At 47.2% G+C, this 25,113-nt stretch overlaps 7 protein-coding genes across 7 annotated transcripts; 4 read left to right on the plus strand and 3 right to left on the minus strand.

Annotated features, from left to right (window-relative positions):
- Positions 1-36: 36 nt before the first annotated feature.
- F5147DRAFT_659051 (uncharacterized protein) lies at positions 37-1,131 on the minus strand (the record flags this gene model as incomplete). Its single annotated transcript, XM_041434536.1, has 6 exons — positions 37-516; positions 569-592; positions 702-818; positions 872-952; positions 1,005-1,013; positions 1,069-1,131. Coding segments are annotated over 6 exons (774 nt in total), but the record flags the coding sequence as incomplete, so codon positions are not given.
- Positions 1,132-7,388: 6,257 nt separating this feature from the next.
- F5147DRAFT_781441 (uncharacterized protein) lies at positions 7,389-8,690 on the plus strand (the record flags this gene model as incomplete). The annotated part of the gene is made up of 6 exons (XM_041442639.1): positions 7,389-7,508; positions 7,559-7,687; positions 7,878-7,959; positions 8,049-8,149; positions 8,198-8,462; positions 8,509-8,690. The coding sequence occupies 6 exons, from the start codon at positions 7,389-7,391 to the stop codon at positions 8,688-8,690; spliced, it is 879 nt and encodes a 292-aa protein (XP_041285065.1).
- Positions 8,691-11,214: 2,524 nt separating this feature from the next.
- Positions 11,215-12,602, plus strand: F5147DRAFT_748568 (uncharacterized protein; the record flags this gene model as incomplete). Its single annotated transcript, XM_041440084.1, has 8 exons — positions 11,215-11,294; positions 11,353-11,496; positions 11,550-11,658; positions 11,705-11,898; positions 11,964-12,096; positions 12,151-12,263; positions 12,348-12,476; positions 12,533-12,602. 8 exons carry the CDS (start codon positions 11,215-11,217, stop codon positions 12,600-12,602), a joined length of 972 nt encoding a protein of 323 aa, XP_041285066.1.
- A 3,273-nt stretch (positions 12,603-15,875) lies between these two features.
- On the minus strand, positions 15,876-17,020 carry F5147DRAFT_69650 (uncharacterized protein). Its single transcript, XM_041437438.1, has 4 exons — positions 16,636-17,020; positions 16,389-16,577; positions 16,226-16,339; positions 15,876-16,166 (listed from the first exon to the last, which is right to left on the minus strand). Exons 1-4 carry the CDS (start codon positions 16,954-16,956, stop codon positions 16,161-16,163), a joined length of 630 nt encoding a protein of 209 aa, XP_041285067.1. The 5' UTR covers positions 16,957-17,020; the 3' UTR covers positions 15,876-16,160.
- A 208-nt stretch (positions 17,021-17,228) lies between these two features.
- F5147DRAFT_728369 (Redoxin) lies at positions 17,229-18,247 on the minus strand. Its single transcript, XM_041439323.1, has 6 exons — positions 18,084-18,247; positions 18,008-18,023; positions 17,881-17,951; positions 17,682-17,828; positions 17,485-17,622; positions 17,229-17,426 (listed from the first exon to the last, which is right to left on the minus strand). Exons 1-6 carry the CDS (start codon positions 18,168-18,170, stop codon positions 17,367-17,369), a joined length of 519 nt encoding a protein of 172 aa, XP_041285068.1. The 5' UTR covers positions 18,171-18,247; the 3' UTR covers positions 17,229-17,366.
- A 324-nt stretch (positions 18,248-18,571) lies between these two features.
- On the plus strand, positions 18,572-20,666 carry F5147DRAFT_728373 (uncharacterized protein). The gene is made up of 8 exons (XM_041439324.1): positions 18,572-18,640; positions 18,706-18,938; positions 18,988-19,069; positions 19,121-19,501; positions 19,554-19,586; positions 19,645-19,926; positions 19,979-20,355; positions 20,412-20,666. Exons 2-7 carry the CDS (start codon positions 18,814-18,816, stop codon positions 20,342-20,344), a joined length of 1,269 nt encoding a protein of 422 aa, XP_041285069.1. The 5' UTR covers positions 18,572-18,640; positions 18,706-18,813; the 3' UTR covers positions 20,345-20,355; positions 20,412-20,666.
- Positions 20,667-21,772: 1,106 nt separating this feature from the next.
- On the plus strand, positions 21,773-23,147 carry F5147DRAFT_69718 (UbiA prenyltransferase family). The gene is made up of 4 exons (XM_041437498.1): positions 21,773-21,817; positions 21,873-22,191; positions 22,243-22,624; positions 22,677-23,147. Exons 2-4 carry the CDS (start codon positions 22,087-22,089, stop codon positions 23,057-23,059), a joined length of 870 nt encoding a protein of 289 aa, XP_041285070.1. The 5' UTR covers positions 21,773-21,817; positions 21,873-22,086; the 3' UTR covers positions 23,060-23,147.
- Positions 23,148-25,113: the final 1,966 nt, after the last annotated feature.

Raw genomic sequence — 25,113 nt, forward strand, 5'->3', positions numbered from 1 at the left:
AATCGTAAATGTTTTGGTGCTCTCCTACCCACAGACCTCCAACAACAGGGCCCTAGTGAGCATCATGACCCGCCACCAAATGTCTTCTTCATTGAGCGGGTGAGGCTCTCTCGTTGCTTTCTGTTCAAGTGTCCCACACACCACCCTTAGACTTTCTCCATTGCAAGTCAGGATAAAAACCTCGAGGGCTGGCTCCTTGGTGAGAACCCCATCTACTTCGTCTAATCCATTCACTTTATCCAAAAGGGCAGAGCTGTATCGTCGATACCGCTGAGAGAGGTAACGGTGGACAATTTCCAGAGTTATAGCCACAATCGAGCTCTTGAAACTCCGTGGGTGTGAGGTCAAAAGAAGCAGGAGCCAGGAGGACATCTTCGAGCGTGTTATCGAAAGCACTTGAATTGGCGGGAGACGGCGCCTCATGAGTTGTTGTACTGGGGTGACAATGGGAGGTGGATACCCATCCGGAAACGGAGCATAAGAGAATTGAACTGAAGCGTTCAACAGCTCTTGGAGCTATAAATGTATCAGTGAAGGACGTGCACGAGGACTTGAGCACAACACTCACGAGCCAAGTAGGCATGGGATACCTCTGGCGTTAGCCCTACAGCATGTAGGGGTTATCGCACTGATATAAGCGCCGCCAGTTAGCTAGATCTATTGTTTCAAAGACGGAATATTTGATACGGCAAACAGCTCACTGTCGCTGTGAATAACTCATGAAGGTGGGTAGTATCCCTCTCGCCAGGGGCAATCAGCCACCCAAGTTGCGTAAGCCGACCAGTCCAAGGCTGGGCCTCCTGGAAGGATCTTTCGCACTACAAATAAATACAGTGAGATTAAATCTTTGCATTCAAGAAGGAAAACTCACGTAGATAGGTGATACTTGGTTGTTATTAGCGAGGTACCCTACGACAACATACGATCCTGTAGTAATGGAGACAAACGGATGCTGAGGGAAAAAAAAGGTAAAACAAAACCATGGTTGACGGACGGTGACAAACCTCCTCATGCTAGAGGAGAAGGTCGTCACATCAGCGGATCCACTGTACAAAGTCTTGTACTTACAGCAAGCTGAACAAGCTGAAGAATTTCACCCACAGCGGGTACGTATAACCATACTGGAGACATTGATTGGCCTGCGAGTACCAGGATGGGGTAGGTAGGGAGGGAATTGATGGCAACAAACAATATTAATAAAGGCTGGTTATAAAGTAGCAAAGCCTGCCAGACATTAGCAAACGTCAAACGTCAGAGATGATACAACCACTTGCTACTGATCTGGCGGACATTACTTCTCATTATCGCTAGTTGGTGGCCATTTGTGCTGGCTGCTGATCCCTGACTGATGGCCATCAATAATTGCTGGCGATCTTGATTCAATCGATGGCCATCAATAATTTCCGGCCATATTATGTATTAGACATTCTAAACCATGGAGTTGTGCCCAAAGAATTACTAGGATTCTATTGCTGTAATACAATATCAATTTTCATAATCAAAAGCATGGCTCATGAACATATCGTCTAGTGCCTCCGCGAGGGACTCCGTGCTTGTGTTTCTTCCTTGTTCAAAGAAATTCAATTCCTTGATGCCAATGTCATGACCCTCTTCGTCGTGCTCATCCTGTTCGTCGTCGCTTGGATGGGCTATTTCCGTGAAGTTTTCTTCGCCTTCAAAATCTTCATCTTCCATATAGGGAGTTGTCTGAGAGGCAGGTTGCCGTGCCAAGCTATGGCCGTCTAAGATCCCTACCCTATGTGAGTATACATGGCCTACCCTGAGGCCATAATGGAACCTCATGAGTGTGTCACGATCAGCGAAGCTGGTAGAGTTATGATGATGATATAGATATGACCCGTATGGATAGGATTGCTCACCTGTTAACGTAGTATTCTAGCCAGTCATGTTTATCTCCAGAAAGGGGAGAAACCCCACAGTTCAAATTGCGCCGGCCTCACGAAAAAACCGGAATTATATGGCAGGCCCTCAGAACCGCTCCTGGATCCACAAAGCCAAAAGTGTTTGGATTTGTCAAAGGTAGGAAGTGAACTCGTCCCAAAGCATGTGTTTCCCATGAATGGTTTTGTATAAGTTCATACCACCGGATGAATAGAAAGTTTATTCGGCAGGACTCATACACGTTACTTGAGTGCACAGCATTGATATGGTGGATACCGAGAACCCTCGCATAACGATATTTGTCATGGGCCCCATCATCATGCTGTAGCAGCATGATGTTACAATGGGGGGTCCTGGGGTTTATCACGTCTTGAGCCCTTTGAATGTCGTACATTGTATAATTAAACCTGACGAGGTTGTGGTGGTAGATCCTGTTGTGCTTGAAGAGAATTGAACTGTGTTCCTGGTCGGGATGGGCAGAGTTTTCCACAGATTCAAGAGTCCCCATGCGGTCCAGGATATGATCTTTCAATCGTGGAAGGAAGTCCTGAGTCATATGTTAGAACGACAATGATTAAGCCCCCGAAAGTTACCTTCATGGCAGGATCCCCTGCATGACTGCGGAGATAATTTCCCAACTCGTCGAAATTCTTCTCACTTAGTCCAATATGATGGTGTAGCTGAGGGTCGATCACAGTTTCGTCAGCCTGCGTGTGAGGGGTCCGTGTTGTTTGCCATTGTTTGATATGCCGTAAGCGAATTTGACGGCATTCTATTTGAGTTAGCTGGTGTATGAAGTTTCTGTGATCAGTTTGGCGATATCTGCCTTTTGGCGTTCGGTGCTCTAGCTCTCCCTAATAGCAACTGAGCAGGGGAGCAGACAGGGAGCAAATCATAACTTACTGGCTCTGTACTATACGAGTCTGTTGTACCAAATTGACGAATGGAAGCAACATAATCGCCTAGCGCATGAAATTTGTACGTCCGAAAATTTAGCAACTTCTTCCTCCTCGATTGCCTTGGTGAACGTGGATCCTGCGACCATTCCAAATTTGGCTTATGTTTCCCTTTAGCATTACCCCCCGCCCTCTTTTGAGCCGCAGTCCCTTGCCCAACGCCATTCGCTATGCTGTCCTCCATGCGTCTAGTGACGTCCTTTGCCTGCTGACGAGACCTCGCATTGACCTCGTGGTCAAGTTCTTGTGTGTGGTATGCAGTGCATACCTTTGACTTGAAGTGACGGAATTTCTCACCGAGGTCAGTGGTTTGCTGGTCGAGAATCTCTAAGGTAAAGTCAGAATGCATACACAGTTTAGCGAGACCATGCCAATGCGCCATAGTGAAAAGGAGATCAAGAAGAATTTTGTTGTGGGCCTCAGGGAGGAGACCTTCGAAGACTGGAATAGAACACTTGTACAAAGTCAGTCCACGGACACATGAGAATTGTCTTTAAGGCGTACCTGTAAAAGATCCTCAAAGTTGCATGCTGCTGCCATGTTCGACATTTCAGAGGTGTTGGCAGAGAACCGCCTAATGGTTGCAGGACCAAACGGGGGAACCTGCCTGTACCTGTCAAAGATGGACATGAGTAACCCAGGCGTCATCAAAACACATTCGGCACCTCCTATCAAGTTCGTGCACCAAGTCCTTGTTCAATGCAGTCAGAATTCTCAGTAGATGAATTAGAAGCATGCGCCATATCCCAAGCTCAAACTCATGTAGGAGATCGACGACAAGTGCTGCAAACACATTGAATCCGAATGCACTAAGATTGTCGGACAGCACATTCTTATCACATATTAGTTCAGGCAATGAAAGAGACTGACGACTATGCTCACTGAATTCGGCACCCAGGAATCAGGTTTGAGAAGCGCCTCGACTGCCGTACTGTCAACACCGTAATTTTTCTCATAAATAAGGTTGCGTGCAGTAGCAATGGGCTGACTCCTCGAGATGTTGGACCGCACCAGTGTTAAACGTTGTTGCCGATCACGGCTCATCCCCAGATTTTGAAGCCATGCAGTTGGTATGAGACAACGCGGGCAAGGACAGCCTCCTAGCTGCCGAATGGTTGCAACAAGGACCCTGGTTTGGTCTGCTTAGATGTCTTATGGATAATGATCATGACTCACTTTTCAGGGTAATCCACAGAGTAGGTAAAGACTCACGGGTAAAACCTGCGTTTGATTCCGTCACAGCAGAGAATTACCATCCCATGCTCATACACCTCCAAAAACTCTTCATTGAGTAAGATATTCCATTGAGCTTGAAACAGTTCATGCTGGCAATGCATTGTACATTCACGGCCAATCCCCTTGCCATTGGTATAAGTCCCCACAAAATCTTTAAATGTGTCCGGAAGCTGCCAAGGTGTGAGCTTCCACGAGAAGGAAATTAATTCAGGAGGACATCGTACCTTTTGAAAATATGCAATATGGTTCCCCAAATGGCAGGATGGCCGACAGCGGCAGTATTTGGATTCATTTCCAAAATACATATACACTGGCCACAGCTTCGTGTTACCAAATGCTGTCAGTTGCGTGGCATCTGACCAAAACATCAATGCGACGACTACGTGGGGTAAATCACACCCCGGCTCTCCAGGAGACTCAAGGAGATCATGGTGGGTGTCCATAAAGGCTGGTGAGGTGTAAAGTTCGCCTTGAATGTCGACTTTGTGGGGAAGATGGGGAGCACTCCATCGCAGTTGGTAGGGTTCATAATGGAAAAGCTCATCATCCTGAGCATTTGCAAGCTTTTCTCGGATGATGGAGGTGAGAGATCGATGGTAAAGTTCAGCTGCGATGTAAGGTCGAGGGCCTGGCTGAGCTGGAGTTCGGGAAAAAGGTACTTCGATGCTGACTTGCGTTTTGTGCTAACCGGCATCCTCATCCTCCCATTCCTCCTCCTCGCCATCGTAAACACTTGCACCTAGCTGTGAGTCAATTCTGCTCCATGGCGTACTCTGGACGTCATCAGGATCAAAATCCGGATCGCCGACGATATCAATATGTTCCTTGAAACTCTGCCGGGACTTCTGTGTGCCTCCATGCCAGTACCAATGGCCCAGCTCAAAGGAGGATCAATTGGGGTAAGGGGAAAACGAAATGTCGTTAGGCTCTGCGAGGGCATCTGGCTCAGTTGAGGCTATAGTCGGGACGGAACTAATATCTTGGAGTGTTACAGCTTCTTCTGGATCGTGAGAAGGGGGGGGTGGATGAAAAGAACTGGCGTATCAGCCCGAATACATTTCTAGCAGTATGGAAAGGGGGAACTTGCGAAGATGCACAAGCACTGGTAGATGCACAAGCACTGGTAGATGCGTCCGTTGGATTGGCTGGTGCGTCAGGCTCTGGTGCTAGAGCAGTATATCCGGAGGGAAGGCTTGGGGGAGCTTGTGGAAGCACATCCTCGTATTGCCTATAACGGAGTGGCAATGAGACGTCGATGTGTCGACTCCTCCGCTGCGCCAGTGACAAGCCTTGTTCCGTGTCTATCTCAATAGGTGAGGCACCAAGATTGGTGTTTGATGATAATGTGTGTGCATTTTCTTGCAGCAGGTCAGCAGATGGGAAAGAGCCCTTTGGAAGGTGGGCCTGCACGCTCGACGGCACCGTGCCAGGGCCAGGAATCTGTCTACCGAGGTTGTGGTTAACTCGTGACCATTTCGCAGAGCCTAGAAGATGCTTCGCTTTGGATAAAGCGGAGAACAATCGTTTCTTGCCCTTAGTGCAAGAGCCTTGATGCTTTGTATAGGCACTCTCCTGCGTGAACTCACGAGTACAGGTGCATCTGAAAGGGGTTGGAGTCGGCAATGAACCTGCACAATCCATGAGGGGAAACTGAAGGTGTAAGAATGCGGTTGAGTCCAATGTTGAAGGACAGGTGGAAAGACTGATGACTTTGATAGCATAACATAATATAGAGGGCACTAGTGATGGCCAGCCCCGATGGCGATCACATCATAGTCTAGATTCCCACAGGCCAAAACCTCTGGCAGCAGGCTAAAGGTGGGGACATTTCATGGTGACAAGATAAGCTGGGCAGATCATAATATTACTACATGTCGCAGTCTGATAAGAGCAGAGTAGATACCGCGTATTTGCTCCACCGGACCATACAATGGAAGCCCCATCTTCACCTTCATCTACCATCACTGCCCCACCTGACTATCACGAAACCACTTGGAGGTTAGCTAAATTGATTGCAGAGGCTATGACCTGCCGCTTTGCCCTCCTACACTATGACAGCGCCTCAAAATCCATGGTCGAATGGTGGTGGTGAGACATACCCATATTCTATGCAAATTTTGAGTTATGATGCTGCTCCACAAAAACACAGGCCTATTGACGGTGATGGAAAGAAGATTTTGCCATTCAACCTAGAGATCCACCGCGAAGAATATAAATTGAAATACCCATGCTGTCTATGCGCTGATGGTAGTGGCAGGAGTGTGTACATAGAGTGTGCGGTGTACTCGTGGTGGAATGAGGACACTGAGCAGTTTGATTGGACTGCAAGGTGCGCATCTGATGAATGTGGTTATCGAGGTTAGCATTCTTCACATTCAAGAGGATCACAACTGAAGAGTCAACATTGCCTAGTAAAAATCAACACGTACTTCAGGCTGCCGACTATATCCACCTTCCAGTATCCTCGAAGAGGTATGAGCGCTCGTCCTTCCTTTGCTGCAGTACTGGGTCTGAAATTATGGATGATGAAGAACAGCGAGTCTTGCCTATTCAGCTAGAGTGGACCTACAAGGAACAAAGTGAATTACTGAACAGACTCGATTCCTGTGTTGGAAATGGTATTACCAGCAGGGAGTTCCAAATTTTGTTTAGCCAATGCAAAACATGCAAGCGAGTCGGGGTGAGGTCAGTGATGAAGCGCCACATCTGTTTGGGAGGAGTGAAAAAGCGAGAAGGTCGACTTGCATGATCATTATTGCTCAGTATTCAGTATTAGCTTAGTTTACATTCTATACTAGGATCTACATAATGCCATCTACTTATTGATATCACCGCGTGAAACCATAGATTGCAAATTGAGAGCACCAGCAACCCATATGCATTGTTTCACATGTTGATGCATTATGCCATCATGGTGCACAGCGCTCAGCGGCCTCAGGCTGTAAATTCAACGTTCAGCGTTCAATGCCTGACATGTCACTGCAGCTGAATATATGCGATGCACGTGATCCACATCATTACTAATACTATTTCAAAGGCTTCATTCAGAACTTCGGATGCAGCAGCCATTTCTGATGGCCATCATTTTTCTTTTGATGGCCATCGTTCTTTTGGTGGCCATCCCCTTTAATATCCAGCACGAATCAGTTGGCATCAGTTGAGTACCTTTTCTAAACTCTGTGATTGCTCGTTTGCTTTCAGAATCAACTCCCGCTTACACATAAATAGTACTCTCACAATCAAGCTCGCTTGCCATGCACCTTACTGTACATACAATATTTGCACCCCAACAAGATGTGTCTTTCAGCAGAATCATTCAATTACTCAACTGCTCGTGCGAGCATTTTTCAACTTTCGAATGTCCTAGGCCGTGAATTCTTGGATGCCTACATAGGACTCATAGCAAATCAGAAGGTCAGTGGGAATTTTTTGTAATCCTGATTCTGTTAAATCTTTTCATGTAGCTCCAGACTGAATTATATGTTCTGTCATTCTTGCTCAAAAATCGAGTTTATTCTGGCGATCTGTGGGAACTGGTTGGGGAGCGCAGCATAGAGGCGAAACAAGAGGAAACACTGCGAAGACATCAGAGCGTATGTACTAACAGACATACCGGAAGGCATGTGGCTGTAGAACAGATTCTCTTAGAAGAGAGGAGGAAACGGTGTCAGATAGAGGTGTCTTTTTACACCCAGGCTATTGAAGTCTTGGAGCAACATTGGTTGTGTGAGCTTCTTTTTGTCTGGGTGCGGATGTGCAGTCTGATGCTCTTGTTATTTGTAGCACGTCTTGGAGCTCGATCCAAGCATCCCATCAGGCCTCCCTCAAGGCAAACGGTTGCTCCTACAGACTGTGCACCTCTACCGTGCACACCTCTGGCCTGCTCGATAGCAGCGTGAGGGATGTGTGAAGTTTGGCTGATGAGTAACGATGCCCCCCTCATTCCAACTGCAGCATCTTTGATGGAAACATTATCGCCTCTACATATCCCTCTCTCTTTGGCACATGGTAATTCCACCTCGCAGGAAGGAAGACCAACGTCTGTCTGTCTGAATGTCAGTGCTTTGACAGTTGGCTTAGCTGCTCTGACCGACTGTTTACAGTGTATTGGCTCCTCATTGCCCCTGTCGAGTACATGGGTCACTGCCGACATCCAAAAATCCTTTTATAAGTTATTCGAGCAGGAACTGACCATACAAGGGGAGCTAATGGTGACATCCCTGGCTACCAGACGTAGCAATGCCTACCTGCGTAACCTTGGGTTGGATTTACTCATCTTGCAGGCCAAGAGATGCCACGCCCTCACAGAGATAGCGCTATATACAATGGCCATCAGTAATTTTTATGGACGCAAGCTCTGTGATATTAGTGAGCACAATTGATCATGCTCCTTTTCATGCTAATGATACCGTAGGTTCGTTGACATCTTTGGATTCAAATATTGTCCAACTTCTGTGTAACGAAGCGCACTACCACGACGAGGATATCAACGACGGCACAGAGGGGAGCTGTGAAGACTATGAAGATTATGAAGACTATGAAGATTACGAAGACTACAAAGATTACGAAGACTGCGAAGACCTCGACATTCAGTGATACTGCAATTTTTCATCGACATCTGCATATTTTTTTTTTTGAACGGGACTGTATTTTTTGGCCTTCGTAAATTATTCTCACCTTTTTATCGACTGATTATTATTGACCGTGTATAGAAGTGTGTATTGTTAATGCATTCTCACGAAATCCTGCACCATTTAGTTCTTGTTTGGTTAATCGGTTAAAACCTGTCTTGCCTCGCGCTACTTCTATGCTGTTCCTCATTCTCTAGTACGTTCGTATCAAAGTGTATGTATTGGAGGACACCGAGTACTGTCCCCTTCTAAACTTAGCCTGTGAGGCCAACCTTCTGTTTGGTTGTTGAAGATACTTGTGAAGTTTTCTGCACTCTGAAATGGTGTTTATCATTGTGATGCCTACCATGAATCAGAATCATAGCTCGAAGTTGTTGACATATATTTGTATGTGCACCCGTGCCACACCCAAGCTGTGCCCTTCAAGACTCTGGAGTTCGCAATGCAGATGCATTGGCACTCTATCTTACTTCTTGTCTGGCAGGCCTTATCCTGCTAACCACCACTATTTGTGGTTGAACACAATCTGTGAGTTCTCCATCGCATTCTGAGATTATGACACCTAATACTATCCCATCAGTATCATATTTGTTTACTTTACAAATGTCAAACTCCTGGCGGAACATAATGTGCTTCTTGTTTAAGTGACAACTTTGAGCGAGAAGTTGAACATGTCGTAGATTTTGACCATCGAGTATCCAAGCTCTCTGCAAAGGAGGCTCAAACCGCGTTCCAGAAGGTCCTCCTTGAACTCGCGGAGACAAAAATCGGGTTGTTTTCAAAGTGCCATGACCTCGCCGTGTATGAGCGCAGCTATGCAAGTGCTGCTGCCATTCGACCTCATTATCGCCTTGGAAGTGGTACATTTTGCATATTAGGATACGACACTCAAGCTAACTCCGCGTAAGGCCTTGTCCTTTTCTTTCCCTTGCAAACAGCGGTACCTCACCCTAGCTTGCAGTAATCCTCTGTACATTCGAGCAGGTGCTGTTAACGCATGCATTGTAACACATCTTGAATCGCTGCCTGCTTGTGGTTCTCCAAAAATTTTAATCTTATCACTCACATACAGCTCCGTAACTTCTGATTCGCAGGAAGCCATGAATGCACCATTTTCCAGGCATACGGCTTCAACCTCGTCTCGCTCACAAACTCATTCGTTGGATTCTTTGGATGGTTGGTCAGCAGAGGAAGCTACGCTGGTACGTGGTGTTTTCTGTGTCTATTTTGAAGTCACTGTCCATGGACTAGGAGTCTTAGTCGTCTGGGTGTCTCAGATGTATGTCAGGGCGATCGAGACACGTGTACTTCTGAGGGATAGCAGATAATGATGCCTTTCGTTGTGCAAATGGTGTGGGGCATACTGTAGTAGCATGCTGCCATCCGTGTGCCACTATATCGGATGGGGGCTCTCATGCCCATGGGACCCGTTTTCCTTCCACCTCATGGTAAACCGCGTTTTACGAATCATAGATCATGTACAATGTCCGCTAACTATTTGTGAACAGCGTACACTAGTAGTAATTGCAGTTACGTTGCATCCCCCTGCTCAGATCAAGCCACTGCTGAATAGCCCCGAAAAGTGGGAATCTACTACAGCTCCTGCCTTTAAGTATTGTCCTCAACTTCGCCATTGTATTCAGCTGAGTAATACAATCAGATTTTTTCAAGCGAACACGTTTTCGACGTACTTGGAGTAGGAGAAGGAGCATCCCATGGGATCTGATGGGGAGAGCAAGTACTAACCCAATCTGGTGCGTATTCTTTCAACACTCTTGCCCGATAATTTTCCTCTAACCAACGAAGTCTGTACTTTTGGTACAGCCCTTCCAACCTAGAGCAGTTCGTTTCTGCCAACTGCAGTAGCTCTTTGAGCTCGGTCGTGGAGTCCACATGGCTCTTTTCGTTGTTAATCACTGGCAGAAGTGGAACCTCGTTGCTCCATGCCGAGGGGCTGTTGGCATTAACGTTGTCCACCAACTCAATTCTAAGGAAAGGCATTAGCACGTGCTGCCGCCAAGTGGGTCTATCAGGCTTACCGCAGGTTCAAGCTGATACTATGTCCTTGCAGTTTGGAGGTCTGACATCCAGGCTGTGGCATATTGGGTGTTATCCGGATCTATTCTCTGGTGAAGAGCTACAATGAGAAATTGAAAGCTCGAGGGAGCTATATATTGGACGGTGATATATCATGTTTCCCTTTGACCATCTAAACTCAAGTTTAATGCATTCCAGTACACAAAAAATGAGCGGCTGGCCATCGTTTGGCCATCATTCAAGGTTACCATAACAGTGGCAGTAAATGGTGGCCATCATTCAAGGTGGCCGTAAATAATGGCCACTTTTTTGGCCATCATCAATTTTGCTGTCATTTGCCGTGGCTTACTGCTTTTGCCACTAGTTTCCCTGTCATATTACGTAGTACTGGGGATGAAAACTACTTCTGGTATCTGCAGAGCCCTGGCTATTTTCCTCTTCTCCAGTCATTGATGACCATCCAAGAAACCACTCCCAGCGTCCCGAGTAAACGTGGCTCCTCAGCTCTCCAAATGGGACCTCACAAAAAAGTGTAAGCTGTCCCAGGTACTCGACCGCAACTTTCATAGACTAATAAGGCTGTCTCCCAGCTCCTCATCCGATCCACTAGTGTCCCACGGACGTCATTTCGGTCGAACAGTATTCGCCCTGTGTAACTACCCCTCGTTGCTCACCAATGGAATTTTGAGACTTGAACAAATTGAAGATTTTCCATTGGAAGATTTTCCTGCTGAGTGAAACATATTCACATCTGTATTTTTCGCTCATTGGCTGACGTACTTGACAGAGAGCGGCGAGAACATTGTGTCTTTGAACAACTTTTAGACTCTTATCCCGGTCTTCTGGAGCAACTGAAAGACGGGTCCGAGGAAGAAATCCTTCACGTTGGAGAGCTGGTGCACTGTCTTCTGCATGGATAGAATTTATGCTTACGATTTACAGATCGGTAAGGGAGCCGCAGGTGCCAGAGGCGATGATACCAAAACGTTGAAGTCTGCGATACTTGATTGGATTTCCCCCAAAGGGGAAGGCATACGGCCTCCTTTACATAGAAATTCTAAGATTGACCGCGGTTTTAACCACGACCTTACAGGATCTCTTCTTTGTCCCGCTGGGTTGGACTGGAACGACCCTCAGTACATTTCTGTTTGCTGGAATCTGTGTAGTCCTGAATCTTCTTTTGTACTTCTTTTTAATGTAGGACCAAAGAGAACCTCCAAAGCAGCGAGATGATGGTCTGTGGGGATCAATGGCCTGTTTTTTTGTATGCCCACCATATTTATGACCCTGAAGACCCGTGGTGTGGGCTTCTTAGGAGACGCTTGCTAGTCTACGTGAGTACACACTTATTTTTCAGATATTTCATTTGTTACGAGGTATTCCATCAGGCCTACAAGCACATGTTCACATCTCCAAGTTCGGTTGACAGGGAGCCAAAGGCCATGCGATCTGGAAATGCACGCCTCCATGGCATGAATTCTGTCACAATCGCCTCCCTAGCGTATATTGCAACACAGGTCCGTTAAGCATCAATTCTGTGGCAGCTCAGTTTTGACGTACAATTGAAAGTATGATTTGCCCTGAGCTTGTCCTCGGTGTTCTCTCGGACCGACACAACTACAGACTCAGAAACATTCTATCATAGCCTCCTCGACCTCTTAGAAGACCCTGAAGAGTACAAGGAAATCGACGAGCTGCTAACCTGGTGGAATCAGTATTTTTTTCGCTCTTCGCCATGTCACCAAGGCTGATACATTGTCACTCACTCAGCCAAATTTTCCCCACTTCTTCTGCAGCCAAGAGACCTGTCAGTGCCAACAGCGCCTTATCCAAGATTTGACAAAAATGTTTGGCCCTCAAACAAGCTTCGAATCTAAATGTCATCTCTTCATAGTTTTATTTAAATTTAAATATTCATAGTTATATAAATGCAATCTAATGATGGCCTGGTTCGGCTTTTATAACCCTTCTAGCCCACGGAAGCGATTGCAAGACGAAAAACGTGAACACTGCTACGTCTTGGTACATTTTAGCCTGGCGTTATAAAACATTACCCGATGTCATCGTCCAGAGAGGGTTTGCGATGAATAAAATCCCTCGCTGCCTTGCATCTTATGACCATACCTCAGCAATTGGCTGATGAAGGGCACCGCACTGACATGCCTCCACATCATGAGACCGAAAGCAGCCCCCATCCACAACAGTCTAGCATTGGAAGACTCCAGCAGTAAGAGAAAGAATGTGGAGCGTGAAGTGACCAACTGACCCTGTGTGCGGCTACCATATCTAAACAAGGTTGGGCAGGATGCCAACACACTGTCTGGGTTGTGTACTTAGCATATCTGAGCAGCACAGGCAAACATCACAACCACATAACTAACGTCAATGTTGAAGGAGTTCTTGTTAGAGGTGCAATAGCACGCTATGCTTGCATGAGCCAACCCCATTGATACAACTTGGTACCGCATTGCAGATGCTTGGCACCCTTGGATTGTAGGCAGTCCGGTCCAACATAGTCTGGTCATTCAAAACTTTGTCCCACATTAGCGTTTGTTCAGATATCGGGGTGCACAAAATGAAAAACCAACTTTATATACGCTTATCGTATCTCATCGAGGTCAGGACAGATGGCAACGCACTGTGGCTTATCGCCTGAATTGTGCACCTAGCAGATGTAAGCAGCACAGGATAGCGTGACAACCACTTACCTAATGTCAGCGCTGGGGAAGCTCCTGCTGAGGGTGCAATGTCAAGCTGTGCTTGCATAAGGCAACCACATTGATACAGCTTGGTACCACATTGTGGACGCTCAGCACCCTGAGGTTGTAGGTAGTTCGGTCCAACATAGTCCGGCCATATAGTTTTATAACCAACACTGACACCTATTCAGAGATTGCGGAGAAAGTCAACACAGTCAAAAGTTGCATGTCATGACCGCAGCAAGTCAAAATTATCATGTATTGCCAACTTACCACCAAGATGACACATATTACAATACCCGCCCGCCATGACAGAGTTGTCAAGCGCGAGCACTGTCACCTAGTTGTGGACTATTGCAACCGGACTGCCATAATTGTATATTTGGCGGCTTCCATCCTAAGTCCGGGTATTCAAAGCTTTCTCGAGTGGTATACAATTCTGATAGGTATTATGCAAATTTTAGACGAGATAGAGCTTGCTAATAATTTATCATTTTCGGGTCATTTACCTGATGCAGTTGCTGGTGCTCTGACTCGTCCGTCATAGAATGCTTGTATAATTAGCTCGCGGTCGTGATGTATGCAAGACGTGTTTGTGACTTTCCGTGGTTATACAGTGAAATGTTCGAGTGTTCGCCTGTCAAATATGTGCCGCGAGTCTCGCCTGTAAGGTCGCTTGATCAATCATTGGGATGAATGCTGCGCAGACTTCTTACTGGCAACTCCCCTGATTAATGGGCGCTGGTGGCGTTGGACATAGCATTTGGTCAATACCACAGGAAGATAGCCTCGTCTGGAACCAGGAGTTCAGAATAGGCAAATGGATTTGGAGTCAGAGACTCAGAGAAGAGTTACATGAGCGACTCGCAACTGTCGTCCCTTCCGACGAAGGTTCTCGATGAGAGGCGCTCAAGCTCGGGCAACGATTGACTTGACGTCAATGATGGAGTTGGCATCGACGCCGACCACACAAAAGAACTGGAAGCTTGATTTGGTACTAAATGGACTGGCGTTCGAATCCTTGTCAGGAACCTGTACTACGATTTGAATTTTGTTTTTGATGCAGGCACCAGCGTTTAGCAAGTCGTCCCCAACTTCACTAATGGGGGACTCACCATGACAGAGACTCGTACATCGGATTGTCGATGAGTTGTTGAAAGACATGAATGCGAGGAAGAACTTCGACCGTGACGGACTCGGAATAGTGCCGATGATAGTATCCGCGGCAACTTGAAGGCCTGGAAACTATCGAGGAAGATGAATTCAAAGACTTTGGCTCGTGAATCTGAATGTCGTTGCAATAGCTTTTACTGTAGACACGAGTCGTGTTTCTTACTTTGTTTTCATACAATGCAAACAATTTGACATTTCAAATTTCATGCCTATGTCTCCGTACGTATCTCCGCGAGTGCACATGGTACTAATTAAGCACTGCCGGTATATCTCTTGATTGGACAACTTTAGCTTCACCCTCTTATGTGCGGTGTTTGAGCACCCTACTGAGTTGAGGTCATTCCATCTCCAAACGAAATTTTATTTCTACATAACTGTACTGCCTGAGCAGTGCATGAGGTGGCTTGCCCCGGTTGCAAACGAGGATCCCTATGTTCGATGGCGCCATGCTATGATATTGAACAAACCTGTACGGACATCGCATACAAGAGCCCACCTGCGACGAGCTACCCGCTTGCGTTACATTGGATAGTGATACAAGTGATGCTCGTCGCAACGAGGCGTCTTGGGTTGTGCTCGCCACACGTTCCAGCCCGTCTGACTCGAAGTCGAGATAAATATGAATGACGTCGAATGCGAACCCTAAGTAGGAGGCCACGACTCGTGAAAGAAAGAAGAACGCATTCCGATGATATGTGAGATCCCTCAGTCATGGACGGAGGATCGAAGACAGTCACCCAGAGATCCGATATGTGAACAGGCTGGATAGAAGTGAAGCGCATACCCCAGACGTTCGGTTGCCCGGGCCTGCTATGAGGCTGCAGTGGTTTGAATATACTCCCACCAACAGTTGAGTCATCCAGTTGGGAGCTGGAAGTATTCAGCGCACAATAGCACAACATCGAGAACACTTATCAGACCCTGGATCAATGAATTTGGATTGAAAGGTACCCTGACTTGCCCACACGGAACCATTGCGCACGAGTAATGGATGGAAATCCCGCCAGAGGAAAGGCTCCGCTGAATGCATACTAGTCGCGCAGCCGCCAAAAACTTTTTATTCGTCTGTTCCCTGGAACACATACCGACAGAATAGGCAGCCTTTTGCAGTCCCGACTGGAGTCGCCCTGCAATATGCAATACCTGCATAATGTAGATATCACATACACACAACAAAACCTAGAGTAACCAACGTACGCATACATAAAATGGTAACGGAGTTGAACTAAACAAAAGAGGTGCTAGCACCATTGACGCATAGCGTTTCCATCCGACAAGAGAGTGTACGGCCATGGTCTAGAAGGTTGAAGATGAAAGTTGTTGGGACAGGTTGAAAGTAAGGGTGAAGGACAGCAACAACGAGGTTACGGACAATATGGCGAAGGGACGCGATCGAGGGTCGGGGAGGAAAGACAGGGATACAAATTGGTGATAGCAGATAATGATAGGAAGAAGATACATTTGTCTGCAGCGGATATAGCGGGAAACATCCATCATCGTGGATGGATGATTACAGAGCGGGGTAATTAAGCCTAAAATATATATTGTTGAGATTCTGGACACCAGCAAGAAAGAAAGGAAAAAAACTTACCTCAGTTTCAGCAACTGGTGCTTCAGTAGCAGCAGCAGCTTCTTCCTCTAGCTCTTCTACAATAGTCTCTGGTGCGGGGCCTGGGGCCTCGTTCTCATTTGTTGGGGCTTCAGCCTGATAATCAAGATAAGCGTGGTTTTAAATCAAACGAGGTATGTCCCACCCTAGATACAGGCTTCTTGGAGGCTGCTCTTGAAGCGGGTTTCTTGGCAGTAGTTGAAAGTGGTTTGGCGGATGCTCGAGACGCAGGTTTCGCAGCCTTAGAGGCTGGTTTTGCGGGGGCTGCCTGGGAGGCTGGCTTTGAGGCGGCCTTGGATGCAGGCTTCGACGCAGCCTTGGATTCGGGTTTAGCCTGACGATTGGTTCAGTATAAGCAAAACGCGCAGTAAAAAAAGTGGAGGCAAACGAACCTTTTTGGCGGCGGGTGCCTCTTCACTCTCTGGTTGAGCGCTCTCTTCCGCAGCTTTTTCAGCAGCAGTACGCTTCTTTCCCCTGGCGGACTTGGGTTTAGCTTCAGCTTCACTGTCTTGTTTGTCGCTATCCGCAGTAGGTTTAGGTTTTCTTCCCCGAGGCTTCGCGGGAGCCTTCTTGGTTGCTGGGGGCTTGTCCCGACCAGCAAGGCGGGATGAACGGCGAGCAGGATTAGCGTCACCATCAGTAGCTGCTGTGGTGGTGCCAGTGGGTACGGAGTCGTCTGCAGGCGCGGCGGACGCAGCGGCTTTGCGGGGCATCACGATTGATGGATTGTGGGTGAAGAAAAGTGAGGGTGGACGCGCTCGACACCCTATTACTTTTGAACTTTATCTAGGATATCAACAAACAATACTCGATCACCTGACCAAAAGCGCGTATACAGCTACAAACAATCACTAATCTGCGCACGGTCCCGAACCGAGGCAGCTTACGACCTTAAGTTAAATAGTAATCGCTTCCTTTAGCTATAGTCTAAGTTACTTTATGGGTTATCGACACTTCTGCTCGATTGAGAAAATTCCCCTCAACAGACAGGTAAACATCACTCTATTGATTTATTGATGTACACATAATGCCAGCAAGCACCTACTTAGAGTGTCTGCTCGTTCCAACGAGACAGCTTCACAGATGCAGGCGTTAAATATGCGAACAAAAATGATACTTTCGATCACAAATGGGCCAATACGGCATCAGCACCAGAAACGGTCACTCCGAGGCCAGGCTCGACCTACGTATCCAGTCATCAGGATCTCCATTATTATGCAGTTCGCAGGAAATACACGAACCTCGACGTATTTAATAACCAAGTCGTCTATGATCATGGCGTATCGTGCAGTACGGATTCCGAATCCGCGCCCGGAGAGGTCGACACTTAATCCCAGGCTGCCTGACCATGCGGCATTGGGGTCAGAGAGGGTGATTATCTGCGCACGCAAACTCTTTCGTTTGCTCCTGGAATGACCTGATGGTATGGACAATTTACCTTGTCTGTCAGTCCCTCAACACGTCCCCATCCGCTCAGGACGAACGGATCATTGGCAGCGATGACAGCGATAACATCGACACCCTTGGCTTTGAACTCGTTGTACTGGGCAAGGTAGGGTGGGAGGTGGTTGATGTGACAAGTTGGCTAACAGGATGGGGTGAGTTCAGTAATCAGAAATGTACTCGAGAATACATACGGTGAAAGCACCAGGCACTGAGAAGAGCACAACCTTCTTGCCCTTCCAACTGTCAGTAGATAGGGTGGTGGCTTGTGATCATTCTGATAAGCCTTATTCTACGGGTACTGACAGAAAACAGACGCACGAATACCACACGCCGACTATGCGTGACCAGACATATCAGTGACAACAATATTAGGATTCGAAGCGATATGACTCACATGATCAGCTAACTCTTCGGTGAAAGGGATAGTACCGAAGTCGCCCTTTGGAAGAGTGTCACCGACGGAGATCTTGAGGGATGCCATGAGCGAGTTGGGTAGTAGGTCAAGCAAATAGGTGACAACTCAATGGAAGCGACGTGGTTTGACAATGAGATAATCGCGATCGCTGAGCGCTGGCGCTGAACACCTTATCTAGTGTACAATTTCGCGGAGTTCTGAACACACTCGTGGCACACTTGGATCACACACACTTGCTATTACTATATTACACTTGCTTAAGTTCTGGCATGTGGACTGGTAAGAAAACGCTGAAGTTTGCACTGCAGTCGTGCAGTGCTCAGTATTCGATAGACGTGTATCGTTATGATCACGCTGTTGGACGCCGTTTGGTATTGATTCATCTGATTTGACGATCAATCAATATGTTATATAGGTTGATCATAGCAACTTTGTTGTAAAATTAAATTATCTCCATTATATTGCCACTGATATCCAATCTGTCCCGGTATGTTATGGGTTGACATCGCTGGGAGGAAGAACACACCAGTCATCCGGTGAAATCATTCTTTCATCGATAAGAATTGCCCCGTCTCACAGTGCACACCTATATATGATTTAGATCTCGGAAGGCATTGTATTGAATTGCCTTGTGGGACCCATTTTGGCACAACCTCAAAAGACCGGGTGCCGAATAACGCCTGTCCTCGGATCTTTTCGACCGACCACGATGTTTAGAGGTGCAACTGTCAAGATAGCCCACAGCTCGACGATCCCTGTTCCTGCCCTGATTGGAAATGAGGAGCTCAGGCCTCTACAAGATTTGATTGCAGCAGAGAAGTCGGTATTGGCTTCGTGAGTCCACCTCGCGTTTGACACAGCTATCAATCAAACCTCGAGGCAGACTACAAAGGTTGAGCTCAGACTTTTCCAAAGCTGCTGATGCCATGAAGGCATGGGCAATTTCTGAAGGAGATGATCTTTCTGTAAGTCTTGGCATTGTCTCGAGATAAACTAAACATCGAACGCGGGTTCAGGATATATTGAGTTCATCCAGAGCACTCCTGGCGCACTTTTCGGGGGCGCTTAACCGCTACAGCTCCATTCAAACCATCATTCGAGACAACATGAAGGCCGTGCGTACGCGTGAAGAATCCCTTGACATCCTTCAACGGCGCCGGCGGCGTACTGCAGCCTCTGTAGAGAGCATCAGGAAAAAGCTCACCCGAATGAACCAGGAGACCAAGGCATTCCATGCACAGATGGACGCATTGAACATTTCATGTAAAGCCATGCGAAATTTGGATGCAAAAATCGCACACGAACAATCGACGATCGTCGCTTTCAAACGCAAATGCACGAAAAACTGGCTGACATTAAAGTTTGGAGGTCTTGCAGAGTGCTGTGAGAAGGGCGTGGTATGTTCTGCACGCCATTCAGTCACAACTCCATATCTGAATATCTGAACAGATTATTGGGGAGATAGGGAAGCGAATGGTAGTCGTGGGTAATGCCCTATTACTTGCCAGTGCTTAGTTCTCTAAGAGGGCTGGGACATCAGGAACTTTCGGAGTCACCCAAACATCCGTATTTGGGGCACAAGCACACGACCTCGTTACTGTCCGAGGCCCAGCATCGCATCGTTCAAGTCGCATTTTCTGGGACGCCATCCAGTCACGAGATACACGAGGCTCCGCCCCCACCGATTTCCCAGATTCTGAATTGCTTCAAAGATCTTCCAGAAATTCGTGACGAGCCCTTTGGCGTGATATCCGTCGATTATCTCCCTGTCAGCAACCGATCTTCGCTTGACGATAATATGATGATAGCTCCCGTCCATGTCGTATGTCCTCATGATCAATCTCATCCGGAGCTTATATAAACTTTAAGAATAGCTTTCGGAAATTGGCCCGCCGACGACTTACACACCAGACTATAGCTGTCAGGCAGAGTCATCTCTCTCATGCTCTGAGCTATCTTCAGCTCCTTCTAGCCGCAGAAGGATGACAGGGAATCCTGGCAATAGGAGGTACTCCGCCTTAGTGCGGAGTAGATTCTTTCCAGGCTTTAGACTCGATAGCATCGCGGAAGGTGATGAGCCTTTACCTTCCTCATCTATGTCCAGTGATATCGGAGACCCACGGTCATGTCTGAACCCGATCGGCCCGCATATATCAAGTTTAGAAATCACTTCGTCGTCGAGCGGTGGTATTTATGAAGAAATATTACCAGGGCAGTGTCCACCTTGTTCAAGTCTATGAGTTTGTTTGAGGTATGGCAGATACAGCCTCGTTGGTCGGGTGGAACGTTGAACATTCGTCCCTGCAGTGAAATGCTATATTCCTAATACGTATTATGCTAGTATGCAATCTTATCACATGGAGATGTAAGCAGGTCGCCACGAACGCAATACTGGGCTATGTACATGACCGGGGTCAGGAACACTATATTGCCGGTCGTACAGTAAAGGGCTGCCCTTCTGAAAGTTGGAGTTGATTCGGGATCTGAGCACGTCGCCAAAACGGGACTGGTACCTAAACCTTTACTATCTAAATGTTACATAAATAGTATCATGTGATTCCATTTTTGAGTGAGAGATGATTGATTATATTCACGAACATGCTAATGCATATAATGTACTCTATGGAAAGGGAAAAGGATGAGGGTGAGGGATGTGTTTAACAAGGCTTAATGGGTTTGGGATGTGCTACTGTTTGTAGATACATGCACCGCGCGCCATGAAGGAGTCCCGTTTAGGACAATAATCGAATAAGGTTCAATTCGTAGTCTCTTACATAATAATCTGTCACTCAACGTTTATTGCCAAGTATTGCGGCACACTGCTTTGTTTCTCGTGCTCTCATGCCGGTTATCTGGCCTCGGCCCTCGATTGATAGGCTATACTTATCTGGATCGAGAAACGGGATTGCTATTGGACCACAGAAATGTCACCGAGTCATCGACCACTAGCACACCGTTGAACAGGATATGTTCGTCTTCGACCACTCACTGGGCTGCGATGGGCAGCGAAATTCGCATCATCACTATTCTCGTACTAATCGAAAGAAGCTAGCACAACCACGTTTGATGAGCAGGAATTTAGCCAAATATACAGTTGTCGATCCGCCGCGGCTACTAGGACTTTGGAGCAGGATCTCTTTCCACTGTCTCCTTTGTATTCCGATCAGTTTGATGGCTTATGCCAAGCATCTGACTCAGGAGAATGCGAAGTTCCGTGGTGCGGCTTTCCGTCGGACTCGCAAGCCAGCGCTACTATGCGTACGATGTTATCGTGGAAAGCGTGGCTGTAACTATGATGCTGTAGCGCCTGGAAGTAACTCAAACCGAGCGTCATTTCGCAGCCTAATCAATGAACCATAGAGCTGTTCAAAATCGTACCGGCTCGCGGCTTCTCGAGCGCCTGTTCAACTGAAACAACTGCATCAATACTCGATATCTGCAGTCTTCGAGTGTGTTCCACTGTGGTGGTCTAGAAAGTGCTTCAAGCTCTGCAGAGTCACGATGTCGAAGATCGTCACCTCCTTTGGATAGTGAGTGCATTAGTACTATGAGAGGCTTTGGTCGTTGATTCACTACAGCCATAGTAACGGCACGCGGGTACTCTAGATTCCAGTTATATCTAACAAGCGGTACCTAGGTGGCAGGTGCTTGTATAAGTTCATTCTTTCGAACCCCTGCTGGTTTCGATGTGCCTTCGGTTATGATGGCTCAAGGTACTCCGAAAGCTTTTTCTCACGGATACAGATCGGGTTCACCAGCACCTGGAAGTTCGAAAGTTCAATCTGGACCGGTCCATCCGGGATTCAGGTGTGTGTGCAACGTTGAATGATCTCATTACAGACTCCGGGGCAGTCCCCAGTCCCTTGTAGTTACACTGCCGGTATGAATACTGCCATCGACCGGCAACTCACGTTCCTTTCAAGCGCCCATTTGAAGTATAAAAACCTGGACCCGGGACAACCTATGCATCCAACAAGTCACAATGTTCTCTCAAGCTCTTACTGTTCGCGCTGATAGCATCGCTCGTCATTTCGAGACGGTCTTCCTTTTTACAAAAAATGATATCAGAACCACTCTGATACCTGTCGTATGTACCAACCATTGTACGTTTCACCACCTTGTTAATTACACTTTTCAGACTATATTCGCGTTATCTGCGACTCCCAAATATCACCCCACCCATGCTTGGAACGCCCCTTTGTGGATATGGTTCCATTTATTGCAGTTCAACATTGCAAATCAGATCCAGGATCCCGAGGAGGACCGCAAGAACAAGCCCTCCCGTCCGATACCTGCTGGTCGCATTTCTGTCGACAGCGCAGCTGATATGCGCTGGATTATGGTCCCAGTCTGCTTGTTGCTATCGTTGTGGTACGGCACTCAGGCTGTGCTGGCCAGCACCGTTTTTGCAGCGTTGACAATATGGTACAACGAACTTGGCGGTGATAAAATGGGATTGTCGAAGAATGTACTCACAGCCATTCTCTACGGGTGCCTGGAGGTCGGAGGAACCGTCGCTAGTAAATCTATCCAGTCACAAGAAATCTGTCATTTTGCTTATCGAGCGTACAGGTTCTCCCAACTCATGCATCGATGAGGCTGGTGCTTTGGCGGCCGCAATTAGCTCGACAATCTATGCAACTACGCTTCATGCACAAGACTTTAAGGATGAAGAAGGCGATCGCCTCACTGGCAGGCGCACGCTACCCACAATGTTCCCTAAAGCCGCGCGCTTCTCAATGATGTTCGGTCTTCCCCTCTGGGCATATGCCTTGAGCCGTATCTGGAAGACAGATGCGCTCTCTACCACCGCATTTGTTCTTTACAGTGCATTTGTGGGAACCCGATTCGTGATGTACAAGACGGTAGGCGACGATAAGCAGTCCTGCAAATTTTATAGTGTGAGTCGAACTGTTACTTGGGAGCACAGCGAGGTGAAGCTGACAATGGACTGATTAGCTGTGGCACTCGCTCGGTCATCTACTTCCAGGTTACTGGCGGTTCTTCTATGGTGTTTGAGTATCCGGAGCTGAAAGTCGCATTTGTCCCGTTTTAAGTTAAGGGCGAAAGGGAGCGAACAGGAGGGGGTGGATACAAATGATACCCGGAAGAAATGCGTGCTTATTCGTGTTAAATTACGTAGATATAGATAATTTTCATTTTGTTTCCCTTACATAATAGGAACAAGACTAAGTGTTCACTGATGACTATATCGATGGTCTGCACCCGCGCTACAACCACCTGTCCTGACGGCGCCGCCAGGCATAAGTATTAGTGCCACTACCACATCAAAAGACAAGTCGATGTAGGCCGAATGTAGTACTAGTAGGCGTGAGAACGTCACGTGCAGACTCATCATCGATGGTTGTCACGCATTCGTTGATCTTTTGAACCTGAGGCCTGAGGCCTGAGTCCCGAGCCTTGAGCTTAAAGGTGTCGAAAGACTTGCTAGGACTAGGTTTCAAGTACGTATTGGTCCCTTTTCTCTTCTCCGGTTCGTCCTTCATTTTCAGCAATATTAATAGGAAAGATCGAGATGTTGTGTGTAACGAGACATGGGCGTGGCTGGCTCTGAATCGTCAGCTACCGCCAGTGTAGACGTCGACCGTCAACCGGGCCCACTGAGCTTTTAACAGATGTGTTACTAAAGCCCCGAGCCAAGTGGATAGACACTCAGACTGGACCTCGATATGATTCTCAGATTTCTATTGCAATCTCTGCCCTAGATTTTCCATAGTAAGTACTGACTTTCGCAAGAAACCAGAGTCCGAGCGATGTCAGTCGTACTCACGACGTGAACTGTAATCACCTCCTAGACTTGAGTTCCGCCATGCCGATTATTTTTATCGTAATAACCGTGCCAAGTCTTATTTGTACAACGTTCATTTCGTCTTGCAGCTTGGTTTCGTTCCTAGAACGGGATGCGGCCTCTGGCAGGCTAAGTTAAGGTACGTTGCATAGTCTTCGTGCACCATTTCCCGATGGAGTTCCGACTTTATGTCCAGATAGGTAGCCCATCCAGTCCGTCTGTCAACGCTTGAACTAAGCCACACTGCCACAGCGCCGTCTTCTGCGACCGAGCTATATAGCGCCTGGCAGGATCTTGATCATGACACGTACAGACAGCAATGTCCGAATCCGGTAAATACTTGCTTGTACCAGTCAGACTATATCACTGTCTTCTGCATTCCTCGGGTGGCATCACATCTGCGAAGAGTTTAACGTAACTTGAACTGTTATCTGAAGTCCGATTTCGCTCCTCGGAATAATGTGCAGGTAGGTGGCAGTTTCATGATGACATGATAATTCTGACCATACCATTTTGATTTGCTGCTCTATGCGACTTTACTCGGAAAGGCGGCCCCTTTCATATCATTGTTTTTGGAAAATCTACGGCAAGAAAAACCTTGAGCACCACTTGTATCCTCCTCGCACCGTAACGGCGGTGCTCGTTTTTTTATTTGCCCATTCTAAGACAGCATCGTGGACAGTAAGAGATTAGTTCTGAAGTGAAACATTGTGGACACCCTCCCCGGCATTCGGTTCTATCACCTGCAGGCCCCTACGCCCGATTGCACCAAAAAGGTCCGCATGAATCTCACCACGTTGCACGCATACACTAGACTGTCACCCACCTTTCAGTAATAGTTTGCACTGGTATGCAGGGCAGTGCCTGTGGAGATCCTTTTGGTAACGTAATGCAAGGAAACAGGTGCGCCCTCTGGTCCCTCCGCGGAAACTATTTCCCCATTTGAACCATTCCTTTGTTTACGCTTTCAGTCAAGTTGGTGGCACTCAGCAAACCTCGTTCTGTGAAGGATGCCATCATGCGACTAAATCAAAGAAAATCGCATTGCAATATTTGATGTTCACTTGTCAGATTTAGAGTTTCCGAATCGGACGGCCAAACATCGTCACCGGCGCATGTAACGTGTTGAAACTGAACACTATGATCAGACTGAAATACAAGTTAGCGCATGCGCAGGCGGGAAGAGTACCCTCAGTCCCA

This window comes from Suillus discolor, assembly GCF_016758755.1.
Source record: "Suillus discolor strain FC423 chromosome Unknown F5147scaffold_137, whole genome shotgun sequence".
In the NCBI taxonomy this organism is placed as follows: Eukaryota; Fungi; Basidiomycota; class Agaricomycetes; order Boletales; family Suillaceae; genus Suillus; species Suillus discolor.